General features: G+C 50.6%; 1 protein-coding gene across 1 annotated transcript in view; it reads left to right on the top strand.

Moving 5' to 3' along the window:
- NSG2 (neuronal vesicle trafficking associated 2) overlaps window positions 1-25189 on the top strand; it is a 59399-nt gene extending 34210 nt beyond the window's left edge. The window contains exons 4-5 of the mRNA XM_045792155.2: window positions 20716-20826; window positions 23374-25189. Of these exons, the coding sequence (XP_045648111.1) occupies window positions 20716-20826; window positions 23374-23565 (303 nt within the window). The 3' untranslated portion in view covers window positions 23566-25189. The remainder of the gene's footprint in view (window positions 1-20715; window positions 20827-23373) is intronic.
- The last annotated feature ends 332 nt before the right edge of the window (window positions 25190-25521 follow it).

The raw sequence follows: 25521 nt of genomic DNA, 5'->3' as shown, positions 1-25521 counted from the left end.
TATTATGCTGCCTTTGTAAAGAAAATGCGCCTTTTTCTTTCTCCATGCTCCAGAAAATTTGAAAGAATAGAGCAATACTGTTTCTTTGAGGTTTTTTTTTTTTTTTAAAGAAGTAACGCATAAAGTCATCTGGCTTAGAGTTATCGGGAAAGTGTGGGTAGTTTTCAGTAAATATGTGAAGAACTAATAAATTTCATTTGTACCCAGCTTCTTCTCTAAAGCTTTGAAAGCTTATCTTTTGAAATGCGCCCATTGTCATTCTCTTAATTGTAACCCCCTTCAGCAGTTTTTCTCTAAGTGGCCCCATTCAGTCAATAAATATTTACAGAATAGCCACCGTGACCCAGGCCTTGGGGTAGGTGGTGGGTGATTCATGGAATTACCCGACTTGGCCCACAATCTAATGTTCCCGGCACACAGTTAAAACCTCCATTCCTGTGCATTTATTTGATTTAAAGCAACAACATTTATCATTGAATATTAATAGAGCTTGGGGCTCTGTATTTATAGTTCGCCCTTTAGGCATACATGGATTATTTTTGGCTCTAGAGTGCAACATCTCACTCCATCCCACAGCAAATTGTCTCTCCTCTTTGTGTTGGAGCCTGCTGCCGTCTCTGACTCTGGTCCGCGGAGCAGGGCCACGCTGAACTTCAGCGGTGGACCTCCTGGTGTTACTCACCTCTCTTTACTTCTCTGAGCTAGGTTTTTTTGTTCGTGTGTTTGTTTGTTTTTAATTTGTAAAATGGAGATACCAATCTTGTTCTGTGATACTGAGGTGGGAAGACATTTGTAAAGCATCAAAATGTGCTGGGCACCCAGTAAACCTGGGTTTATCTCCTTATTTTGATTTCCCCAGATACCTAGCTCAGTACTAGGCTAGGAAGAAGCTGCTCATGGAATTTTCGTTCAGGTCTGGATTATTTTTAGAGCCCTTGACTGGTCTTTCTGCCTCCCAGTTTTACCACCTCCAATTCAATTCCATCTAGACTGCCGGAGTAATATTTAATGCTCAGATGGAACCACATCAGTGAACATCGGATATTAAATATAGGTTAGCTCTCTGGTTCTACCAATAAACTCTAGTCTGACACCATGCTCCTTCTTGAGCTTTCCTCTGTTTACCTTTCAAGCTTCCCCTTTCACCATCACGTACCATCCACACCCCCGTACCTTTGCACAGGCTGTTCTCTCTGCCTGCATCACCCTTCCGCACCTCCTTCCAGGCTGGCTTAGGAGCCCTCTTGCCTGGTGCTGTCTGCATCACAGCTTACCTTCTAAAGGGCTCTCCTGAAGGTCGAGACCACGTATCTGTCATCCCTACTTCCCATGTGCCTGGCCCTGGGTCTGCTATGGACTAGGTGTTCTGCCAATATCTGTTGTCAGGTGCGTGATTAGTCTTTGGGTTACATGGTAAAATATGAATGAGATTTTCTCCATTCCAGTTCTCAGAGGAGCCCTGGGGAAATCGTTCTTTAAAACATGAAAATGAGGCCAGGAAAATCAATTGCATTTCTCGGCTACAGGAGATGACGGAAAGCGTGACTTTCGTGGGCCTCCCAGGGCACGGCACTATAATGGGGAGCTGGAGGCACCTTTCATTTAACGTGGATTTCAAGCAGGGCTCAGGCTGGACCTCACCAAACCATTCAGCCACCCACTGCTCATGAAATTCAGAAGCAGGCGTGCTTGAAAAGCCCTGAGACGCCCTTGCACAGCTCTTTTCTTCTTTTTAAGTAATAATGAGGTGGCTGGGCAGCCTTGCCAATGATTTTACAGTTAAACACCCACACTCCAAGATGCCTCCTTCAATAAGTGGATGGAGCAAAAAGGTCAGAGAAGAGACAAGAGGGTGAATATTGATGGAGTGTCTTCTGGGTTCCAGACACTGGGCTTGCTGTCTTTATCATCTCCTGGACCTTCCTAAACTGCCCTGTGATAGGGGCATTACTGCTTTCTTTGTACAGAGGAAAAAACAGGGTGAGAGAGAGGTGACTTGCCTAAGGCCACACAAGTCAGCTAGGGACCATTCGTGCATCTTCTGAGCAGTCGGGTTTTTTGTTTTGTTTTGTTTTGTTTTAATCTTCTGGACTCTGAATGTTCTAACTGATCCAGTCCCTTTCTTTGGTCAGGCTCTAGTAAACATAGAGCCAATTTTCTCCCCCTGTGCTGAGTAAGAGTACTGTTACAATACCTGTTTCCAATTTATGCCCATGTTTGTCCCTTCCACTTACTTCATTACTATTTTCCTCATCTGTAAAATGGGGGTAAACATAATAATTCCCATCACAGAGGATTCTTGTGAAGACACACTGGAGAAACCAGGTAATGTACTCAAGGCAGAACTTGGCACATCTTGAGCATTCGATGAACGGTGGTGATTATCATGTAGCTTGTAAGTTGCCTTAAATCATTTCTGGAAAAAGATGGGGGGGGTGTCATAAAAAATCAGATGAATGAAACTAGTTAGATGGCATTTCTCTACTCAGCGCAGATGTATTGAACACTGACTGCAGTCAAGCCCCAGCCCGATACAGGGGCTGCCAAGATGAATCCTCAAGGCTGGGGACCCTCAAGAAACAAACAGCACAGGCAAATGTCAAACCGGCTTTCTTAGCCCTGGAGCCTGTCTCTAAGAACATTCTACACTCTGCAGCTTCTGCCCTGCTTGATTTCTGTGTCCAGGAAGCAGCCCTGACCTGAACCTCACTCCCAACCTGCTGGTGTTCTGCAATCCTGCAAAGAGCAGCATACAGGAAATGACACTGACCCTTCCCTCTGGGTCACAACGCCCAGCTCCTCTGACCAGGACTGCTGGGAGGGGTAGGGCTGAGGTCACTGTTGAATAAGCACACAAACAGGGGCCCAGATTCTAATCCCTTTAGGGAACTCAGCAGAGGGGGTTAATTTCATTAGGTTCCAAGCCCTTGCATTAGTGTTGTGCAGAGAGGTCTCTCTGTGGTCCTGCAGGCTGGCTGTGTGCTCAACCTTGTGTGTCTACTGGGTGATTTGCTCATCTTTGTAGAGTCAGAGCAATTTATAAGGGACATGTGCTTCCATTGTTTGGAGTCAGAGAGGGTGGGCGAAATGCAAGGGTCTGATTCCTGCCCTAAGAACACCATGCAAAAGTTAATTAAGGCTCTGACTCACCAGACCATTTTGATGAAATTAAGAGGTTCAGCTAAGCATCCACTATTTCAGTGACAGGAAGTCAAGCAGTTGGCTCTGCAGGCGACTGCTTAAGGAATGTATTTCAGTAGTAATGACAGTAAAGATATCCAACGTTGTTGGATCCAGTGTCTTTGGGAGTCCTTCCAACGTGCCTGCTAGGTAGCTGTTATGATAATTCCATTTCTGCAGATAGGAGATGGAGGCTCAGAGAGGTGGCGCTACTTGCTCAAGGTCACACAGCCAGAAAATGGTGGAGCAGAGAGACTGGGTCCCAGGCCAGTCTGGTGTTAGAGCCTGGCTCCTTTTCCCACGTCCCACTGCTTCCCTTTGAAAGCCCTGCATCTTAGTCTCTACAAAGCCAAACCTGAACTGTTATAATACTCCTTGTACCCCGATCCCTTGGAAGCCTTTTGTTTTCTTCATAATAAATTAAAATCATAATCACGGCAGCAGTACATCAACTTCCTGACCTATCTGCTCAAAGCCCATTTGCCTGCGTGTTGGGACAGAGTTGTAGCTACAATCATTCCTTGTGGAAACAGCGAGGCTTGTGTGACATCTTAATTTACTGAGTTTCCCCTGGTGCAAAAGAGCCCGGGCAAGATTTGTGAGGGTCTCCTTGTCTGGACCATATTTACAAAATGCTGGTGAGTGACAAGATTGAAGGGGGAGCTCCAGGGTTCCCCTGGCTCAGCAGCCCAGGCAGGAGGAAGGCCCAGGTGTGCTGAGCAAATGTTAGGAAGAAGACCTTGACCTGGCCTTGCTGTGGGACTGTGGGAAGTCCCCTAGCTTGACCTCAATAAGACAGGGACAATACCATCTTCATCAAACTGTTGTTCTGTGGACTTGAGAGAGCAACGTATGCAAAACCCAGTGCCTGGCTCATAGCAGATGCTCAATAAATTCTTCTCAACACCCCAAAATCCCTGCCTTTCCTGTGGTAGAAGCTGCTGGGCCTCTTTGAATATGTGTTGTGGACACACGCGCCGAACCCCTTGAACCCCCCACCTGTCCTGTGCTGTAACTGGTCATCACCTCCCTCAGAACTGATTGGGGCAAGTCCCACGTTCAACCTTTGCTGCTATCTGACCCTGAACCAACTGTTTTTGGAGCCTGATTTCCTGTAAAATAGGATTTAAAAGACCAGTTTTATAAGGAAACATTTAAAATGCATAATGAAAGAAAACATGGTTTCGTATCTGCTGCCTCCAATTTAAACATTGGGAAATTTCACTTAAAGTTCAGAACCTCCGTCTTTTCTTGAGAAAGCAGAAGATCAGCTGTGATAGGCCTTCATTCCTGGCCTTGATGGCACTTGCCTGGGGCTGAGCCGCTGCTGTGCGGGTGGACGGCGCATCCCCCCAGTGCCTGCCCCTGGCCCTCTTCCCTTATTTATGTTGCTTGTCTGCTTTGTGCTTGCGCAGAGGTGGGACTCGGAAGCCTTGACTCCCCCCCCCCATACATCGCGCAGAGGGGGAGACTCGGAAGCCTTGACTTCCGCCCCCATACATCGTTTAGATCAAGTTGCAATTGTTCACATCTCTATTCTGCATGTGTCTTTATCAGCTTAGAAAGACACAACCTTGTGAAGTAAGGCCTCAGCCTCTCCATCCTGCAAGAGCATTACCGTCTTAACATCCTCTGGTCCAAAACGAACAATGGCTTGAACTTCCGAAATGAAAAATACTTCAGGAGGCCAGAGATTTGTCTCCCACATAAACTGGGCCCCCAGACCCTCACTTCTTCGTTCTAATGACTATGCCAATAGCAAATTATATTGAGAAAGAAGTTATTGTTTTGAAGTGTTCCAGTTTAAATTGTGCTCTTTTTTTTTTTTTTCTTTCAAGCGTTCCACAACTATTAATGAATTCCTGGCTCGAGTTGGGTACACACTTGGGTACCACTCCTTCCGTGGGGGAATGTTCCTTCCTGGTTCTGAAAGAGACTCTCAGATTATTTTGCTCATATGAAGTTTGAGGCCACAGATGTTTCCTTTTCCTTTCGAAAGGCAATTTGCTGAACGGGATTCATTTGGGGACCTAGAGGATAGGCTTCTTTAATGGGTTTTTGGGGGCTTCCACAGGGAGCTGGCCAAACAGTATAATAGAGCAATCTTTTTGGTTTAGGGATGGAGAGAACCTTTGTCTTCCAAACAGCCACGCTTCCAGCAGCCATTCCAGAGGAAGTAGAATGAGTAGAAGGTACACACAGCCTTTGGGATCACACCTGAGTTCAAATTCTGCTTCTTAATTCATTATTTGAGTTTACCTAGGCAAGTGACTTAACTTCTTAGGGTCTTATGGTCCTCATTTATAAAACAGGAAAAATGAGAAGACCTACCTTATAGGGTTGGTTTTAAAAAGTTATTAACAAGAAATAAAGTTAAAACAACCAACTGCATTTAATAATTCTTACTGCCCACCTTAAACCTTTCCAATGAAATCATCTTGGATATGGAAGCCTGGCCCATAAGCACAGCCAACTCGCTCTCCAGGAACTGACTCCCACAGAGGAAACAAACAGAATATGGGAGTGAACAAAGCACATGCCTGCTCTCCAGACCTGTCCTGCCACCTTAGGGTCAGCGTTTCTACCTCAGAAGTAATATGACAGAAATTGTTCTGCCGTCTGCTGGACGTGTCCTGCTTCAGACTGAAGCTGGGCCGGTGACCTGTGTGACCGCACAGTACTTTTCGGTACTTTCCAGTGCTTCGGCCTTTTCAAGGCTAAGGATCATCCTAACTCCCATCTTTAGATGGAGAAACTGAGGCTTAGAGACATCACAGAACTTGTCCAAAGTCATGCAGAAAGCAGGGGGAGGAGCTGGAAGTGGAGAGCACGTCTGTTCTGCGTCTGCACGGGCCTCAGACGGGCCCTGGACACTAGTGATGGTTGTCTTGAGTCTTGTCCGGATATTTCATAAAACCCAAACAACTTCTTTTCTTCTGATTAAGCCAAACAGACCCATGAAGACATCAGGGGTGTTTGTTTTGGTCACTCTAGTTATCTCTCATTCACAGGTGTGTCCAAGGAATCCAAAATAGGAGAGTGAATTCGTTAGTATTCGATGAACGCGGTTTGTTTAGCATGAAAAAAAAATCATTCAAAACATAGAACTGTGGGACAGTCAGAGGAAATCAGATTTTAGATCCTGAGGCATCTTTATTATTTTCAGATCCTTGGTGAGGAGGAAGAATGGGCTGGACAGCTCTGGGCCCTGGCCCTGTGCCAGGCATTGGGCTCAGTATTTCCACACAGTGGTCTCATTTTATCCTCACCCTAGTGCTTCAAGGTCATTATTATGATCCCAATTTCCTGATGAGAAAGCTGAGGCCTGGGAAATCTAAATGGGACCACCACTGCATTTTTCTCTCTTTATTGGGATGGAACAGACTGATGGTAAAATGTTCCGCCTGAGGCCACACTGAAACATCCTTGGCTGACCTGAGACTATTTGGGCCTGGAGGGCAGACTCGGCTCCTAGGTGTGACCTGAAGGTGGGACTGGTGAGCATCCTACTGGGCCACGTGGCTGTGGAGCCAGCTTACATACCCACATGTGAACTTGGCCAAGAACTGGGAAGACGAACGTTTTGGTGCCAGAATCCTTCCACTCTTTCCTTTTGAGGCTCCCTGCCAAGGACATCTGTGCGTAAGGAGGCAAAGTGCCCCTGGAGAGCACCCCATAACCCGAGAGACAGCTTCTTCCATGAGCAAAGCGGGTGTGAGGCTGTTGGTGGGAGGCCTCGAAGAGTCTCTGGCTTCTCGTCTTGGCCTCCTCACCCTCACCGCAAGGAGGGACCTGGTACTGCACTTTGAGAGAAGGGCAGTCCAAAGCACATTTGCCACCATCGGAGGGGGAAAAAATGTGAGCTGGAAGATAGGAGAGAGAGTGTTTGTTCCCAAATCCTAACGTCAGGCTCACCCAGTGATGACCCGGGTCAAGATGCCCCAAGGAGGGAGGTATAGACCTGAAAAGAGATAGCACAGGGTCCTCCTGGGCAGGAAGAAGATCCTTAGCCTGCCTTGATCCTTGGGGCAAGAAGTGAAGAAAAGCCATTCAGGGGGCCTGAACTGGGGGGCAGGAAGGGAAAGGTTCAAGGCTGGAACCTGGTGCCTGTCTTTAAGGCATAAGGTCCATAGTAAAGCACAGACATTTCTTCCGGGCTCTGAATAATAAGGTCCATGATGCCTCTTCTTCAGGGGAGCCAGAAAGGGGGACAGTGAGGGGAGCCATACTGGGGGTCCCTGAGACTACCCCCAGGCTGGTGACTCACGAGAAGGACTCACAGGACCCAGCGTATGGCTGTATTCAGCACTATGCTTTATTACAGTGAAAAGGAGACAAGGCACAGTCAGCAAAGGAGAAAGGTCCACAGTCAAGCGTAGGCTTCTAGACCCCTCTCCTTGTGGAGTCACACTGGACACAGCTCCCCCAGCAATGAGTTGTGACATACCAGGCACCTCAGTAGAGACTCAGTGCTCAGGTTTTTCACTGGGAGCTGGTCACGTAGGCACCACTGCCCAGGACATACCCATGTTCCAGACCCTCAGAAGGCAGGTGTTCAGCATCACCCGTACTGTCTGTGTAGTTTCGGCACAGTGAGCCACTCTTACCTGTTTTGGGAATGTGCAAGTTCCCAGACACCTGCCAAGTGCCAACCTTGCAAGTAGACCTCCCAAAGGTAAAGCTCTCAGGCCTGGAGGTTTAACGCTTTTCTGTGAGTCTCTTTTCCAAGACTCCTGCAGGTGGGGAGGCACATGTCTGTGTGTCTGTGTGTCCGTGTGTCCGTATGTGGGGCGGGAGGGGAGAGCAGGTAGAAGATGGGGGTAGAGATTCCTTCCTCCTCACAGACAAAGGCAGCAAATTGAGGAGAGGAGCAGAAATGCCGCCTCTGCCAAGCACAGCTGACTTCTGTCCGAGGACCCTCTGTGGCGGGGCTGTTGTGGTTTTGGCAGACATGGTTTGCACCCTTGCAAGATTTATAGGAAGACGTGGAGAGGCTTGTCTGGCTCCGAAACCCCACTGGCATTCCTAGCAGTGCCACACATTGGAACTTGGAGGATGATTTCTAATTTTCCAAACCAGTTTTGCTGACCTGATTCTCTCTCTCTCTCTTTTTTTAAATCAACTCTTCTGCCAAGAAAGGGGATTGAGGAATGAAAGTAGCTTAATGGAACCGGGTATTTGGGCTGCAGGGCTGGCGTCTCCATGGAGATGGGGGTTACAGGGTTGGCTGGGATGCAGGGAGACAGCTGTGTGCCTCTCACGGTGGCTGTGATGTGCACGGAAGGCCCTCTGGGTGGGGGAGACCCGCCCTGCTCTGGGGCCCGGCTCCAGGAGTGGCTGAAGCACGTGGGTGTGAGTCCTTCACAGCTCCCTCCTCTGTTCTTCGTGGCAGGGCCAGGACAAGAACTGGGCAGGTCACTGAGGCACGGCCCCTGCCCTTGAAAAGCTCATGGTCTAGTGGAGGAGGCTGATGGGGCAAGATGTCATGACGACACAGAACGCTAAGTGACCTTGGCCAGAACCCAGCACTTGGGAGCTGCTGGGAGGCCTCACTCCTGAGGGAAAAAGGTCTGGGATGGCTTCCTAGTGTGTGCTGTGGGCCACCCTCCAGGGGGGAGGCAGTGGAAAGGCTTGCCAGCAGCAGAAGTCGAAAATTCTCAGGAAGTAAGGAGAGACAGAGGGAGAGAGAGGGAGAGAGTGTCTGTGTGTGTCTGTGTGTGTCAGTACATAGGTCTCTGTGTGTGTCCGTGTGTGTGTCTACATGTGTCAGTATGTTGGTGTCTGTGTGTCTGTCTCTGTGTGTGTGCGAGCGAGGGTTCCTGGGCCAGTAGTACCTGGTGACGTGGGACAGGTCAGCAGAGGCCAGATGATGCAGACGATGCAGTGCTGAGGAAAGAAAATGTGTTTTGGATCCAAACAGATCTGCCTTCTAAGTCTTGCTCCCCTACTGATGAGCTGGAAAATTCTGGCAACTTACCCAATGCCTGCAATCCTCAGGTCCATCCTCTGGACAGCGGGAATATCGGCCACACCCACTTTCTGGGATCCTGGGTAGGACTGAGCGAGCTAATATTTGTTAAGTGCTGAGTACTTGCCAGTCAAGGATGTGAGCTCTTTGCTCTCTTCTCTTAGGGGCCAGGCAAAGAGTTTTGGTATTTGGCTTGATCTAAGTATAGTTTCCATTCACTTGAAACCCGGGAACTGTTGGGCTTGTGTGGAAATGCTGGGTTCTGGGAATCAGGGAAGACTGAGGGAGCCGGAAGCCCTGGGTGTAAGGTCCGGGACCCTGCATCTGCTCAGTTCCTCGGATGGCTCTGTTGCTCCGTGAACAGTAGACGCACCGCGTTTGGACCTGAGGTCAGCCCCACAGTGGGCCGAGATGGGATCTGCAGCCACTCCCACAAAGTGTGCTGAGGAATAATTTAGGAAGATCCCTTTGGAGGCCAGCAGAGATGATGGATTGGGAGGGGAAGGCAGGAAAAGCCAGAGAAAAGATGACCGCCATGAGAGATGACTTTCTGTCCCGTCAACTAGAATCACCGGTGGGACCCTCACGCCCTTAGAAGCCCAAAGGCAGACAGCACTGGCCTTGAGGGGCTGTCAGTCAGGAAGGACCGGTCACAGGTGATGACAACACATGCAACACCCAGTGGTCCTGGTGCTGCGGAAGCACCTGGACCAAACTCAGCTCTAAGGATGCGCGATTGTAACAATAAAAAAGATGCCACGAGAAGCACGAGTCGTCACTTGCACAGTTACACGGCACTTTGGCCTTTTGCGTTGTTCATCCTGGTCGTACTTCGTGACAGGTTTGTGTAGGTTAGTGTAATGACTTAGAGCCATTTGACAGGTGGTAAAGTGGAGGTCTGCCTGTGCTGGGAGGGGCCGGACTTGCTGTGCGGGGATTCTTTCTGTGTGATCGTAGAAAGCTGGATGGGCCACAAATGGGTAAAATGGGAAGAAGCGGAAGGAATCAAGATTTGTGCAGGGCTGCACGTGGATAAGAATAAATAGAAAGTGTGTAAAAACAGACTTGGAGATGATGGCAGGATTGTAATGGGTGTTTTCCTCTTGGATTTCCAATGTTGTTCTTATTATAATGGTGCAGCACACTTTGAATAAAAATAAACTCTAACACAGTTACAGATTTATCAGCAGTATAACATATGGTAAGGCAGCTGTATTTCTGAGTTAGACCTGAGTTTAAATATTCATTCTGTCTTCATATATGTAAAGTCATTGCCATCTGTAAAATGGGCACATTGCTAGTACCTTTCCCATGGAGTTTTGAGGCCATGAAATGATGTAACCCATGTATGTGCTCCATGGGTGCTAACTAAGGTCATTACCATGGGCCAGGCCTATCCCGAAGGCTTCATGCAGTGCCACGTTCTGTCTTACAATAGCCAGTGTGACGTAGCCATCAGTACCACCCCCGTTTTAGAGAGAAATAGGTCAGGGATTCCAAAGGTCAAGCAACTTGCCCAGGGTCACACAGCAACTTAGTGACGGAGCTGGGCTTTCGGTCTAGACATTCTGGCTCTAAAGCTCCACTCCATTAAGTGCTTGGTGCTAGGGACAGGGCCAGGGAAACCAGGATGTCACTGAGGAAGGATTTATGGAGAATTTACAATCCCCTTGCACTTCCCACTCAGGCCCTATTGTCAGGATCTTTGGGACCGAGCCAGGAGCAAGGCACCGGGTGGCCTAATTCTGTCTCTGGAGGTTCCAGCTGTCACATACAAAAGATGAATGTCTGTCGGGCAGCTCTGTTTTTATCTCCCCACAAAGTTTAATTTTCCCGATGTGAGTGGTTCGATTGCTTTGAGGTTTCCAGGCTTTGCATTCTTCATAAAAAGGGTGGTTTCCTGGGCATTGTGCAGTACGTGAAGTGAATGAAATTCACGTTTCCTGCCATAATGAGGGTCCTAGATCAGCGTCCTGGCTCAGCAGACAGTGGGAGGCTTTTGTTCTTCTCTTCTGTCTTCTTAACTCCCGGGATTTCCACGTCTAGGTGACATACCCCCTAGAATAAGTTAATAGTATATATTGTCTTCTTTCATTGCATTATTGCAAGCAAGGGCAGCAGCAGAACAGAGAAATGTTTACCAAAGTCTGCTTAAGGCAGTGGTTAGGATTGAGAACTTTGGAATCAGATATACCAGAGTTCCAATCAAGCTCTGCGGCTTCAATAACCAGGTGACCTCAAGCAGGCTACCCAGTGCCTCTGCGCCTCTGTTTGCACAGCTATAAAATGGGGGTAATATCTGGGTTTATGGGTTTCTCGCGAAAGATTTAAAAAAGATAATACATACAAAGTGCTGGACACAGTACCCGGTGCATTGCCGAACAATCCGTAAGTGATTGCTGTTATTGGTTGAGCCCGTGCACCAGGACAGCCCTGGGCAATTTTACAGACAGCATCTCAGTGAATCCTCACAAAAGTCCTGTGGGCTGGGAGTTTTGTCCCCATCTAGCAGATAAGGAAATGGGCTCAGGGAGGTGAAGCATCCTGTCATACAGCTCATTAGAGGCAGACGCAGGCTGAGAGCCCTTTCGGGATGGGGCCACCATTGTTGCACAGAACTTCATGGTCGGTGCCCAGAATGGCGGGGCCGGTCCTCCCTGTCATCAGAGAGAAGCCTCTCATCTTTGACGGGCACAGCAGACAGACAAGGAGATCACTTCAGGGGCAGCCAAGAATTCTTCCAGCATCAGACGAACTACTCAGATGACCCTATGCAGTGATTTCATCCAGTCACCCCGCAAGGCAGTGAAACAGTTAAGAAGGGCCCTGAAAATTTGCTGCTGGTAGTGCTTTGTGCCAAAGATGACGAAGAGGGTGTGCGGTAGGGAATGTGGGATATGCGTTAGCATCCCCTCTACCCTGTGCCAGCTCATGAGCCTGAAGCTGGGACCACAGACACTAACAAGGTATGGTCCCTGCCCCATGACACATACGCGGGAACGGACAGTCGTGGTCTGGGGCTGAGTGCTAAGTGGTGGAGGAAAGAAAGTGTGGTGAGAGCACAAGTAAGCAAGGGAAGGCTCGCCGGGGAAGGCAGCACGCTGTGAGTCGGGTTTGGAAGCAGGCCTAGGGGTTCACTAAGGGAGGAAAGGCTGACAAGGTGCATAAGAGCAACACATGTTGAGAAAAATGGCAGTCTTCTGGAGTGGCTGGAGTTTTTGGGGTATGTGCTGAGGAGCATGGCAGAGGATGTGGAGAAATCAAGGCGCCCCCAGGTGCAGCCCTGCCAGGCTCTGTGGGAGGGCATCTCTCAGTCTCCTGGGGCTGGCATAGCAAACGACTGCTGACCGTGTGGCTTAATGCAATGGAAATGTACTCCCACAGTTCTGGAGACCAGAAGTCCACTCAAGGCAGGGTTATACAGCCTGCAAAGGGTCTTTCCTTGCTTCTAGATTCTGGAGCCTCCAGGTATTCCCCGGGCTTGCAGGCATATCATTCCAGTTTCTGCCTCCCCATTCAGATGGCCCCCTCTCCTCCTTGTGGGTTTGTCTTTGTCTGCGTGTCTCTGATAAGGGCACTTGCTCTTGGATTTAGAGCCCACCTGCCTAGGCCTGGATGATTTCATCTTAAGATCTTTAACGTAATTGCATCTACAAAGGCTTCATTTCCAAATAAGGTCATATTTACAGGTTCCAGAGGTGAGGACATGGACATCTGTCTTGGGGGTGAGTCAGCTCACTACAGGACTTCACGTGCATTATTTGATTCAATCCTCAGAACTCTGAGGGGCAGATACTCTTATTATTTCCCTTTTACAGAGTAGGAAACTCACTCGAAGGGGTGGGAGGTGAAGTATATGAGAGCAGGGCTCTCGCCTGTCCTCCTCAGCATTTGCCCATGTGTGGAATTATTTCTGGCACATTGTAGGTGCTCAGCTAATATTTAGTGAATAAATGCTTTACGAGGAATACAGCACGGGCGAAGAGCCCAGGCCAATACTTCATTGAATTAGACTCCGGACTGTATTATTTAATTAGTTGTGTGACTCTGAGAAAATTAGGTAACCTCTCTGTGTCTTAGTCTCCTCATGTAAAACAATGAAGATGAACATACCTCATAGGGCTGTTGTGAGGTTTACAAGAATAAATCCATGTCCGGTGCCAAGAACAGCGCCTGGCACATAATCAGTGCGTAGTCAATGGAAATGTGAAGTGTTACTCCACACTGCCTCTCACAAGGGGAAGCAGACCATGGTGGTTAATGATGTGCACTGAGAAAAGTGTCAGGGAGCTGTGAGCAGCCAGCGGAGGGGCTGAGTACTGCCTGGAGGCTTTGGGGGAAGACTTCTGGAGAAGAAGAGGTACTTGATTTGGGCCTAGGATGAGCTGCAGGACCAGCAAATATAAGGGTGTGGGGGTGGGGAAATGAGGGTGCATTCAAGCAGTGGAGGTAAGGGGCTGAGGCCCGTGGGACCCTGAACACAAATCCCACTGAGGCAGACGACACCGTGGGTGGTCCTGGAATGGAGAGTTCAAGGTGTCCTTGGGACGCCTCACTGAATTGTCTGAACCTATCTTTTACTAACTGTGGGATCTTAGGCAAGTCATTTAACCTGTCAGAGCCTCAGTCTCTCCATCAGCAAAGTGGGCATAATAATTCTACTTGCAGCATATGATTGTGCTATTAGTAGATAGTAAGTTCCGAATAACTCTTAGCACCTATGATTTTTTAAAAGATTTTATTTATTTGAGGGTGGGGGAGAGAGAGAGAGCACAAGTGGCAGGGAGAGGCAGGGGAGCCTGGACCTGGGGCTCGATACCAGGACCCCGGGATCATGACCTGAGCTGAAGGCAGACACTTAACCAACTGAGCCCCCCAGGCGCCCCGGCACCTCTGATTTATATCAGTATTACTACCACTGCTACTATTACCGTTTGGACGTCCGGCCCGTGGTGGGTGGTCATTACGGCCCCCGTCCCGGCATGGCTTTGCCGGAATTGTGGGCTGTGGGCTCTGTGTTGGGTTCTTCCTCTGTTCTCTCTCTGACTGATGCCCAAAAGCGTGAGGAGAAATCTTGGGCAGGTCTTTCCAGATTCCGACCTAAACTCTGGCCCTTTTCAAGGTTCAGGTGCTTTGGTTTGAGTGTGTTCGGGATTGTGGTGGATGCGATTGAGAATAGGGGGTGGGAAAGAACAGAAGGCCAAGTGTGGGTATCTCAGTGCTCTATCCTAGATAAAAGCAATGTGGTTGGGACCAGGTTGCCTGCTCGGGTGTGTCTGGGGAAGAGTGTGTGTGTGTGTGTGTGTGTGTGCGCACGCATGCACTGTGCACTCACTTCGATTCAGCATTTCGGTTCAGATGTTTACTGGTCTCCCGCTGTAGAGTCATGGCGCTGGGCACAGAGTAAATGATGAGATGTGCTTGGTGTCCAAGGCATTCCCCGGGAAAGGGAGGGTTCCGAGGTATGAAGAGGTCACGATGACAGAAGGAGCACCCTGAGAGTGGCCGACGCAGGCCCTGGTGCAGAGCCGAGCAGGGCAGGGAGAGCAGCGCTGGGCCGGAAGGCTGAGGACCATCCTCCGTGGTGAGGAAGGACATGCCGGAGTTCCAGGCTGAGAAGCCTGAGTGCAGGAGGGCTCAGTGGGCTGGGCGTGGCTGGAGGGGACCGTGCGGGCTAGGGAGTGGCGGCCTGCGTGGCTGGGGGTGGCAGGGACAGGCCAAGCTGAGCAGGATGTTACCTGAAATATGGGATAGATGTTGTGGGAAGCGGCTCTCCTGGGCCGGACAAAGGTGACCTTGGTCTCAAGGCGCTGTGGCAGCTCATCTCAGCCTTCTCTCCCTTGGCCCTGTCTCAGCTACACTGCTCCTTCCAGACCCACTGGGACCCAGCTACTCCCTTAGTGGGTCTTCGGGCTGGCGCCTCATCCTGGCCACTTTGGCCGGAGTCCTCTTATGCGGGCCTCCTTCTCCCACCCTGCTACGTGCCGTTCCAGATCCCACTCTGGGCTTGTTGTAGAATTCCTTCTTTGTGATGTGCTTGTTCGGCGTCTGACCCTGTCTCTGCCATGAGCTCCCGAGGCGATGACCGCAGGGCAGCATCTGGCTTGGGTGGGCCCCTCTCAAATCCGTGCTGAGTGGAGGCCCGGATGAATGCGTGAGGGGCGGGCCTGGGGATGGGAGCGGGGGCTACGTCCAGTGGCAAGGACTGCATCTCCAAGGAAACCCAAACCTAGCACGGGGTTTATTTCTAGTTCCAGGCTGCTACATCAGGAAGCGAAGCCGGGGGCTGCGGGGCCTCTCTGCGGTTATGCAAACCGGTGTGCGGCCAGGCTCTCACATTGCGAGGTGCTCTGTGGGGAAGCGGGAGCTTCTCTCTGGGGTCCTCTCTGAGGCCACCCCTCTGCGCTGGGCGCTGTACTGTAGGGAACGAAGCACTAACGACCTGCCAGAAAGGGAGAGGCTGCTGAGGATGGCCAGTTCCACAGAAGCCCCGGGGAGAGCCGTCCTCAGGGAGTATGTCACCCAGGGCCCCAGTCAGAAACTTGGTCTACTCCCTGCTTCCCTTCCAACAACCAATGCTGTTCACAAGAATTCAGACCGGCCCAATGTCACCCATCATCCCCAGAGTCAGCCCCTCACTCCTCCCCTCTCACATCACCCTTCTCACCTCCTAGGAGCTTCTCAAACCATGCACCCCTTTCCACCCTCGCTGCCCCACGTCCAGCTTCAGCATTTGGGGCACATCCTAGTGCATCAGCCTCCCCACTGGCCTCTCTGCCTCTAGCCGTGCCCTTGCAAACCTGCCTCCACGTTGCCTCCAGAGACAGCTTTCCAAAACATAATTTGTATCCCATCACTTCCCTCCTTAAAGCCTTCAGGGGCTCCCTGTTACCTGGGAGATGAAGTCCAAGTTTTAGCCTGGTCCTTCCTTGTCTGTTCTCTTGCCACCTACTCACTGCCCAGACCCCTCTCTCCCACACTCGTACCCTCTGGGCCAACCAAGTCAAACCATATGATGTTTCCAGAACAGCCCCAGTTTCCACTCCACGGCAGATATGACTTCTCTGCCCAGAACCTTCTTCCTTCCCTATCCTGTTTTCTTCCCTGAAGTCACTTCCAACATTGCCTCCCCTGGGAGGCCTTCCGTGATCCCCTACCTCCAGGCTGATTAGGCCCAGCAGTCCCCTGTGCTGATGCCCTCACTCGTGGTGCCACCTGGTGGGCACATACCCACCTCCATCTGTCCAGCTCTCCCACACCCTCTAGGCTGCGAGGCTCCAAGGGAGGGCCTGTGCTTGAGTCAGAGCCCGGTATTCTCTGACCTCCACAGGGTCTCAGGGAATGACTGGCCTCTAGCTGCAGAAGTTACCAAGATTCAGGACAGGGAGGCAAAGTCTCCTTCCCTTAAAATGGTCTCTGCTCAACCTCGTTCCGGGGCTCGTTAGCCTCGCTCAGCAAAATCCCTTGAGTGGTCGTACTCCCGACACCCTCGTCAGCACCAGACCCTGGTCTCTGACAGTGATATAGGGCACCTTGGCCACTGTCGACGTGCCACAGTCTTCTCAACCCTGCCTGTGCACGACGGCCACCTTGGGGCTTGGACTCCACCGTCAGAGACTTGCTGTGATGGCTCTGGGACAGGTTCAGAGCATCACGATTGTTCAAAACGCTGCCCAGGTGATTCTGAGAATGTGTAACCAGCTTGAGAACCACTCAGGCCCAGTCATCCTAGAGTAGTGGTCCTCGTCCTTGGTTGTATGTTATAATCACCCAGAGAGTTCATAAGACCGACTGCCCGTGTCCTGGACCTACCATCCCTGACCCAATACATCAGAATCCACTGGGCTGGTAGCAATCTTGGCATCAGCATTAAACCCAGGATCCTCCCTCCCTCTCTCCTTCACTCCCTCCCTCTCTTTTCACGTTCCAGAAACATTTGCTGGGCTTACCTGTTGAGTTCTGGGAGCACTGAAGTGATTCAGACCCTGTCCCTCCTACGTGGGGGCTTAACAAGGCTCAACTCGGGGCTGTTAGGAAGGGACGAGCCCCCCGCTCTTTAAGGGGAACGTGTCCCATGGACGGGTGTGCTGCGCCCTGCACCGGCTCCCAGTGCCTCCTCCTTTTCATCAACCGGCTGTTCCCCCGGGGACGCCCATGCTGGGTCAGCCCAGAGACTGGGTCTCTGCTCGGTCAGGTCACATTAGGATGGGGGCTTTCCGGGGACTGCCCCTGACCCTGCCTCAGGCTGGCCGTAGAGGCAGCGTGGGGCTGCGGGGCTCTGCTTTCTCCTTGGCACATGCAAGGTCTGCAGCCGTCCTTTGTCCACGGCTGCGCCTGCAAGCACGTCTGTGTCTCAGTCCCACGCACGGTCCCTTTGATGGAAAGAATCCACCTGGGCACTTTAAAAAATTTTTTTTTAAAAATTGAGGTGAAATTCACATATAAAATTAACTAAAGTGAAAACTTCAATGCCGTTTAGTGCATTCACAATATTGTGCAAGTACCACCCCTGCCTAGTTCCAAAACCTTTTCCTCACCCCAAGAGGAAACTCTGTTCCCATTCCCCTTACCCCCAGTCCCTGGCAACCACCAATCTGCATTCTGTCTCTATGAACTGGTCTATTCTGGATATTTCTATAAATGGAGTCCTACAATATGTAGCCTTTTATGTCTGGTGTCTTTCACTTAGCATGTTTGCTGGGTCTGCTGACATATGTAGTATCTCCCAGTACTTCCTTCCTTTTGATGGATGAGTAATATTCTGTTGTATGGTTGGACAATGTGTTACTCACTTATCAGTCCAGGGACACCTGGGCTGTTTCTGCCTGTAGCTACTGGGAAGTCTGGGCACTGACAATTCTGTACATCTATACTCCAAACATCCACTGACCGGGTATTAGCCAGTGGTCTGTGGTGGCCCCCTTCCCTGTACTAATCAAATACTATCTTCGAGGTCCCTGAGGGGGTGTATGCATATTTCGGACGTCTCTTGCTCCAGCTTCCAGCCTCCGCTGACATCTCCACCTCTCTCCACGTCCTACCCGGGTGCTTCTAGCCCGGTCTCTGCACTATCCCCCCCAGGCCCCCCACCCGAATCTTGGGCAGGAGGCTGGTACGCGTGCAACAGGCTGCAGCTGAGGGTTCAGCGTGCAAATGGAGGGGGCGGACAGCACACTGTGCCGACAAGGGCTTGGAAGTAAATTTTGCATGTCACCCACTGAAAGGAAAAATTGCTTTTTCTCCATCCTTCCACAGCACTTCCGACATCAAACGTGCGAGGTTTTCCCCACAGCAGGTAATTCTCCAATTCTCAGTGGACGGTGACGAGATGTTCTATAATTTAACTCACCTCTGGCACGACTGCTGGAGCTGGCGAGCACCCCGCAGGTGAAGGGCTCCGTCCCGCAGACTGCCCCAGTTCAGAGGCCAGGCCCAAGTCCCAGGCTGCCTCTGTGCTCCGGACCAACTGGCTGCTCACCGGCGGCTCCTACCACCTCCCCCCCAGTTTTAATAATTTGCTAGAACAGCTCACGGAACTCAGGAAAAGCGCTTCACTTAGTCTTACTGATTCACTACGAAGGATACAAAGGAATGCCACCTGAAGAGACACACAGGCGAAGTGTGGAAGGGTCCTGCGCACAGGGGCTTCTGTCCCCGCGTAGAGTAATGGGGTGAGCCACACTCCTGGCATATGCACACGTTCTTGTTCACCAGTCTGGGAACTCTCTAGATCCCTTCAGTTAAGGTTTTTATAGAGGCTTCATTACATAGGCATGTTTGATGAAATCATTGGCTATTAGTCTGAACTCAATCTCTCCCCTCCCTGTGGGTGAGTAAGGGGGTGGGGCTGAAAGTTCCAACTCTCTAATCCCATGGCTGGCTCCCTGGTGACTGGCTCCCCTCCTTAGAGGCTTTCCAAGTGTCACATCATTCACATAAACTCACATGTGGTTGAAAGGGGCTCGTTATGAATAATAAAAGACACTCCTTTCATCTTTATGGATCTGGGCACAAAACCCAAATATTAGAACAAAAGATGCTTCTAGTGCACCCATCATTTAGGAAATTATAAGGGTTTTAGGGGCCCTGTGCTGGGAATTGGGAACAAGGCCTATATATATATTTTTCTTCTATCAGAACAGTGCACTGCCCTAAAACTCCATACACGCATGCACGGGGTATTTCTCACCGACAGTGTCTGTCTGTCAATCGGGTTTGGACAGACACCTCCCATCTCCGTCTTCCTCTTGCCGCTTTCCAGTGCCTCCTGCCCAGTATTTAAAGCTGCCAACTTCTGTCTTCTCTGGTCCTTGTAAAGCATGACCTGGGGTGGGACGGAGATGGGATGGGCACCCCCGAGGTTGATTTTATTTTTCTTCTGAATCGAAAGAAACCTCCTCTCCGTGAGAGGAATTCTGCCATGTTTCTGGGCCAACTGGCTCATAAAAGCCACCAGCTTTTAAAAAGAGCATGAGAAACAATTCTGTGTGTAACACGAGGTGCCCCATGTCATGGGGGTTACCCTACCGCTTTGAACACGGGGAGCGGGATGGGGCGGGAGCAAGCCCGGAGGGGCCTCTGCAATTAACCATCTACTCCTTTCTGGTAAATCCTGTCTGTTTCGTCTTCTATTATTTTTTTAAAGTTTGCTCGTAGATAATGGTTAGGAGCTGGGCTTTCACTGGGAGCAGTTTGGAGACTATTGAATGCTTCTGAGCAGACAAGAGACATGCTCCTTAGATTTTGGAAGGACCTCCCTGGTTGCTGCATGTGACCACATGGTAGGGGCGAGAAGGCTGCCAGTCAGAGGCTGCTTTGGGATCGCAGGTGAGAGGTGGTGATGACTCGGCCGGGTTGGAGACACCGGGAGGTCGGAAGCCATCAGACTATGGATGATTCTGAAGGCATAGCTTCTGCTGGAGGACTGGATGTAGAATATGGGATAGGGTCAAGGATGACTCTGAGATGTCTGGCAGGAGTGATTGAAAGGCGGGCTTGGGGGCAAATGTAGGCGGAACAGATGTGGGAGCGAGGAGCAGGAGTTTGGTGGGTTCAGTGTGTCTAAGGTGCCTGCTGCGTGTCCCCACAGAGGTGAAAGAGGCAGGTGTACCCGACATTGCAATTCAGGAGAGCTAGGGACAGTAGTGGTGACGGAAGGCAGAAGCATCAGAAGTGACGGGTGGGTTAACGATTCCCTCCACACACACCCTGCGCCCCCTGCTTCCGGCTCTGCACTGGAGCTCGCACACACACTTACCCGGAAAAGTGAAAAACAAAAACAGGAAAAGTAAATGAGGGGGGAAATCACACATTGAGCCAAGAAGGAGCTTCAGAAAGTATCGAGCAGAAGGGGGAACCTGAGGCCCAAAGAGTACAGGTGCTTTGCTCCAGGTCACACCACAGGTCAGTGACAGAGCAAGGCGGAACCAGTGCTTTGGGCCCAGGCTGCCCCTGCTCTTTCTGACCCGCCACGTTGCCCACCGGCTCAGGATTCGAAGGCTGCCTGTGTGCTGGGCTGAGGGCGGTAGGGCTGAGGCTGGATGACTCTCAGCGTTGTTTCCCTCCAGGTCACCATCCTCGTCAGCCTGGCCCTCGCTTTCCTCGCCTGCATCGTGTTCCTGGTGGTCTACAAAGCCTTCACCTATGACCACAGCTGCCCAGAGGGATTCGTCTATAAGGTAAGGGGCTTCTGGCAGGTGAGTGGCCCCAGGTGACTGCCAACCTCAGTTAGAGGGTTATCAACGTCTTCTTTTCACTGGCATCCAAATTCGGGTGACCTCCCTGCACACTATTGGAAGTGTAGTGTGTGTCAGGCAAGGACTTTCACAGAGGACTAGGTTTCCTTCCAGTAGGCAGTAGACTGCTTCCTCCCAGATGGTGCTTTCCAGAGTCGGGAGTCAAGAGATGGCCCAGCTTCGGGCTGGAGGGCAGTGGTCAGGGAGAGCTCGCTTCCGCTTGGGATAGGCTGGTCCATCTTCAGAAAGCTCTGCCCTGGCACCCGTCTTCCTGGTTTGATGTCTCATTCCCTGTGGAGGGAGCTGGTGCTTTTGAAGTCTCCCAAGTCCTTCTGTCGGGCCCTTCCCACTGAACCCTGCTCTGAGCGCACTCCTTCCTTTGAAGAACCCAACCAGCTGCGTGACTCTGGGGGCATCTCCCCCCCCCCCAACCTCAGTTCTCTTGCCTGCAAAATGGGCATTGGTAATACATGCCCACAGGATTTTTGTGAGGCCTTAAGGAGAGAATTTAAGTTAGCCAAGGACCTATTAGATAATGGGCTCTCAATGAATATTAACTGTAATAAAGACAGACTGTCTACAGCAAAAACAGGTGATACAAATGTTTATAAATTGCCATTTACTGAACACCTATTATAAGTCACAGCCTTTCCTAGATATTTTCATAAACACTATCTCAATTGAGCTGTACACGTATTCTGAAAAATAGGTTTTATTGCCTCCATTTTACGTACGAGGAAACAGAGCAAGAAAGTGTAGGATAAGAGAGTTTTCTAAATCGTCACATTACATTTCTAAGTGAGGGGGTCAAATGCAGGATGTTCTGTCTTGGAAACACGTGTCCTTCAGGGCTGCTACGTGACCTCCTCAGACTACATTCCTGGTAGTTAAAAGCTGAGGTTCTCAAAGAAGCAACAACTCTCAAGAGGGGACAGTTGAATGAACGATGACGTGTTCACAGGAGGAATTTCTGTGCAACCGTGAAAATGGGTGAGGAAGGTCTCCAGACCCGGGCCTTGAATATCCTGCAGGATACTTATAAAGAGAAAAAGGCCTGCCTTTGTGTGAGGAAAAGGGGAAGGGAAGGATATTTGCTTATATTTTCAAAAAGAGACTCTAGAAAGATAAATGAAAAAACTAGGAAAACGGTTACTTGGTGGCGGGGGTGGGGTTAGGAAAGAGAGTAGAGGGGACAGGAAGGAGGAGCAAGGCTTCATCTTGCTACCCGTTTGTCCTTGGTGTCTGTAAATGTCTGACATTTCTAAAAATTAAGTAAGAAAAAGTCATTCCTGAAGCTCAAACGCGAGCTCCACAAAGAACCGAGCTCTGTACCCATCTGGGGACATGAACGTACAAAGAAAATACATATTCCAAATATATTCCAAATGGCCACCACGCACTGACTGGACACCCGCAGGGGATATAGCCTAAGGGTACAGAAAGTGGCAGAGAGATCTTCAAGTTGATTCAATAATCTAACTCTTGGTCGTAATATTCGTGTGATTTCGTGACCCTTTGATGTATTTGTAGGATAACGCAGCTAGACCATTCAGTCGAGGTTGTGGGCAACCAAAGATTTTGATCAAAGAGAGAGGAGTCATATATAAAACCAAAGAAATGAAACGGGCAGCCATAGGCCGGAGCCGTGGCCCAGCAAGGCAGCTGGGATGGGAGAATGCGCCGGACCAAGAGGTCTGGGGACCCCCAGTAGTGTCCTCATAGCCTCGCAGTCACTGAGCAGAGGACCAGGAATTAGCCCCCGCCTTGGGTTTCTTTCTTTGTAAACGGAGGGATAATTGACATGTAACATTGTGTTAGTTTCAAGAATCAACGTGATGATTCGCTATTTGCAGATATTTTTAAGCGTAAGTCTAGGTAACACCCATCACCACACAGCTACAAAATTTGTTTTTCTTCTGATAAGAATTCTTAAGATCAACTCTCAGCAACTTTCGAATATGCAATACAGTGTTTTTCACCATAGTCACCATTGTCCATGACATCCCCAGGACCTCTTTATTTTATAACTGGAAGTCTGTGCCTTTTAACCACTTTCACCACCTTCACGCCCCCATCCCCCAGCCTCTAGCATCGGGTTTCTTTTTCTTTTTTTTTTTTTTTTAAGATTTTATTTATTTATTTGACAGAGACAGCCAGTGAGAGAGGGAACACAAGCAGGGGAGTGGGAGAGGAAGAAGCAGGCTCCCAGCGGAGAAGCCTGATGTGGGGCTCGATCCCGGAATGCTGGGATCACACCCTGAGCCAAATAAGGACTGTGCCACCCAGGCGCCCCCAGGTTTATTTTTTCTGTTTCGAGCAGGTGGCAGCATTGAGATGGTGGTGGTGATGATGTTGGGGAAAGAGTGCTGAGGCCCAGGCCTGGCCAGGTGACATCGCCTGCCCTCTGGCTCAGAGCCTCTGGTGGCCGTGGCGCCGGTCGGGTGGGAAGCGGTCCGCTGAGCCCCGCCTGACTCTGTCTCTCGTCCTCAGCACAAGCGCTGTATCCCGGCCTCCCTGGATGCGTACTACTCATCCCAGGACCCCAACTCCAGAAGCCGCTTCTACACGGTCATCAGCCACTACAGCGTGGCCAAGCAGAGCACCGCTCGGGCCATCGGGCCATGGCTGTCGGCGGCGGCTGTCATCCATGAGCCCAAGCCGCCCAAGACCCAGGGCCATTAGAGGCCCACCCCCAGCCAGAATGGGGGGCACAGAAGGGGGCCCCCTGTCGGCTAAGCCAAGCTCCAGTTACAAGACACCACTGTACTCCTGGGATATGGGGGTGGGGGCGGGGCCGGGGTGGGTGGGGGGGATCTCACCGAAAATATCGTGCACTGGAGTTGTCTGAATCGATATTTCTTTTTGTCCTTTGGTATTGTTGATTCGTCCCCAAGTCAGGATTATGTACAAAGGCATGTTTCGTGTTGATTGTTCCCATGTAAGATATTTTCAAAGCCACTGCTTATTACTTGTTAGGAAAATTTAAAAACAGAAAAGGAAACAAAATGAACAAGGAAGGATTAAACTGGCTGCATCGGGAAGACGTTGGCAGAGTGAGGCCCACAGACTCTGGGCTTCCTCGGTGAGAAGCCGTAGTTTCAGTGGCGGGGGGGTGGGGTTTGGAAGGTACAGAAAATGTGAGTGATGCAGGCTGGGGCTCTGTGGTTGGCCTCTGGTCTGCAGGAGAGGAAGACAGCAAGTCAGGACTGGCCTAGTTGGCGAGGAGGGATGATTTCGGTGTTGTTAAGCCCAGGATGCCCAGAGCCCAAAGTCAAGAGCACCCACTGTGGGTGTGTTTTGCTGAGTTAGCACAAATTGTCCATACGGGAATCGGAGCTGGGGCTCGGGCGGACTCTCGCGGCCTGGGGGTGCCTAGATGCAATCAAACACTTTCTCTGTCTCTGTCTTGCGTGTCTAGGTCGACCCCTGGATACTGTCTGTGTTTAAGGGACAATAGGGGCAGGAAGGGAGAGAGGCGAGGCCGCGGGACCAAGCAGGGCATGGGACAGGCATATCACATGTGGCCAAGCTATAAACACAGGCACCACATTTTAAGTCTTATTTGCTTGTTACTTCCCAAAGTGCTAATAACAATTGAAGAGTGATAAGGGTCATAGTCGGGAACCTCAAGTGACAGCCAGGGAGACTTTAAGATTGGGGCTGCAACAATGCCAAATCACCCCTAAAGGAAGCTGAGAAAGGTGACCGTCTGTTGCCTACCTGTTTACCGACAGCCGCTGGATAAGCACCCAAAGTCCCCAGTCTAGTTCTCGAAGCTGACTGGGGGGCAGCGTCTGGCATTGACTGGGCCTCCTGCTGGCTCTGGGACCACATCAGGAACTCCCACACAGTGCTCCTGCAAAGATTGCCAGGAGGCCCGCTCCGTGGGATGTGGCTCCAGGCCTGCAGGGCCAGAACTGCCTGGGAAAGTTGGTTATTCGAGAGGTAGTATTCTTTGCCCCACGAAGCCGCGACAGGCCGTTTAATGGACATTTTCTCCTGGCTTGCTATGTTGCTGAAATCATCGTACACAACAGCTGGGTAATAAGACTAGCATAGCTCAAACTCTCCTGCCAGACACTATCATCTGACTTTCCTCCTCCCACCCCGTCACCTCGAGTCACCTGTAAATTCATTTGTCATCCGAAGCGGAATAACAAATCGTCCCTAGCAAAACCGCTGAGCGCTTCATAATTTTGTGGTGTATTTTTGTCAGTAGGTAGCAGAGGCTGAAGTATTTTTTGGTGTAATTCTTGAACTTTTCTGACAGGAAACAAATAAAGATAGATGTGTCTGAAATTCTCGACCTTCCTTTGCAACTTTCCTCACCTTTTGCTCAGTGAGCCTGATGGGAAGATCCTGAGGGAATCGGTCCCCGAGAACGGGGTGGGCTCTGGGGGCAGACTGTCTTGTGAGGCTGGGGCTGGAATAGGGCTGTGGGGAGATCTCCATCCTCAGGCAGGTGGGCCCTGAAATGATGCTGTGGTCAGAAGCAAGGACTAAGAGATACACACGGCCACTTGGCTCACGGTGCAATGTCCTTCACCCCGTGAGTATCTGCTGAGCCCCCACGGAGGGCCGGGCTGTGCTGGGCACGGAGCATTCAGTGACAAATGATGCGTGGTCACCACCCTGACA

The sequence above is a fragment of the Ursus americanus genome, chromosome 15 (assembly GCF_024610735.1).
Source record: "Ursus americanus isolate L20-20 chromosome 15, mUrsAme1.1.p, whole genome shotgun sequence".
NCBI lineage: Eukaryota > Metazoa > Chordata > Mammalia > Carnivora > Ursidae > Ursus > Ursus americanus.
This window is presented reverse-complemented; position numbering and strand designations above follow the sequence as displayed.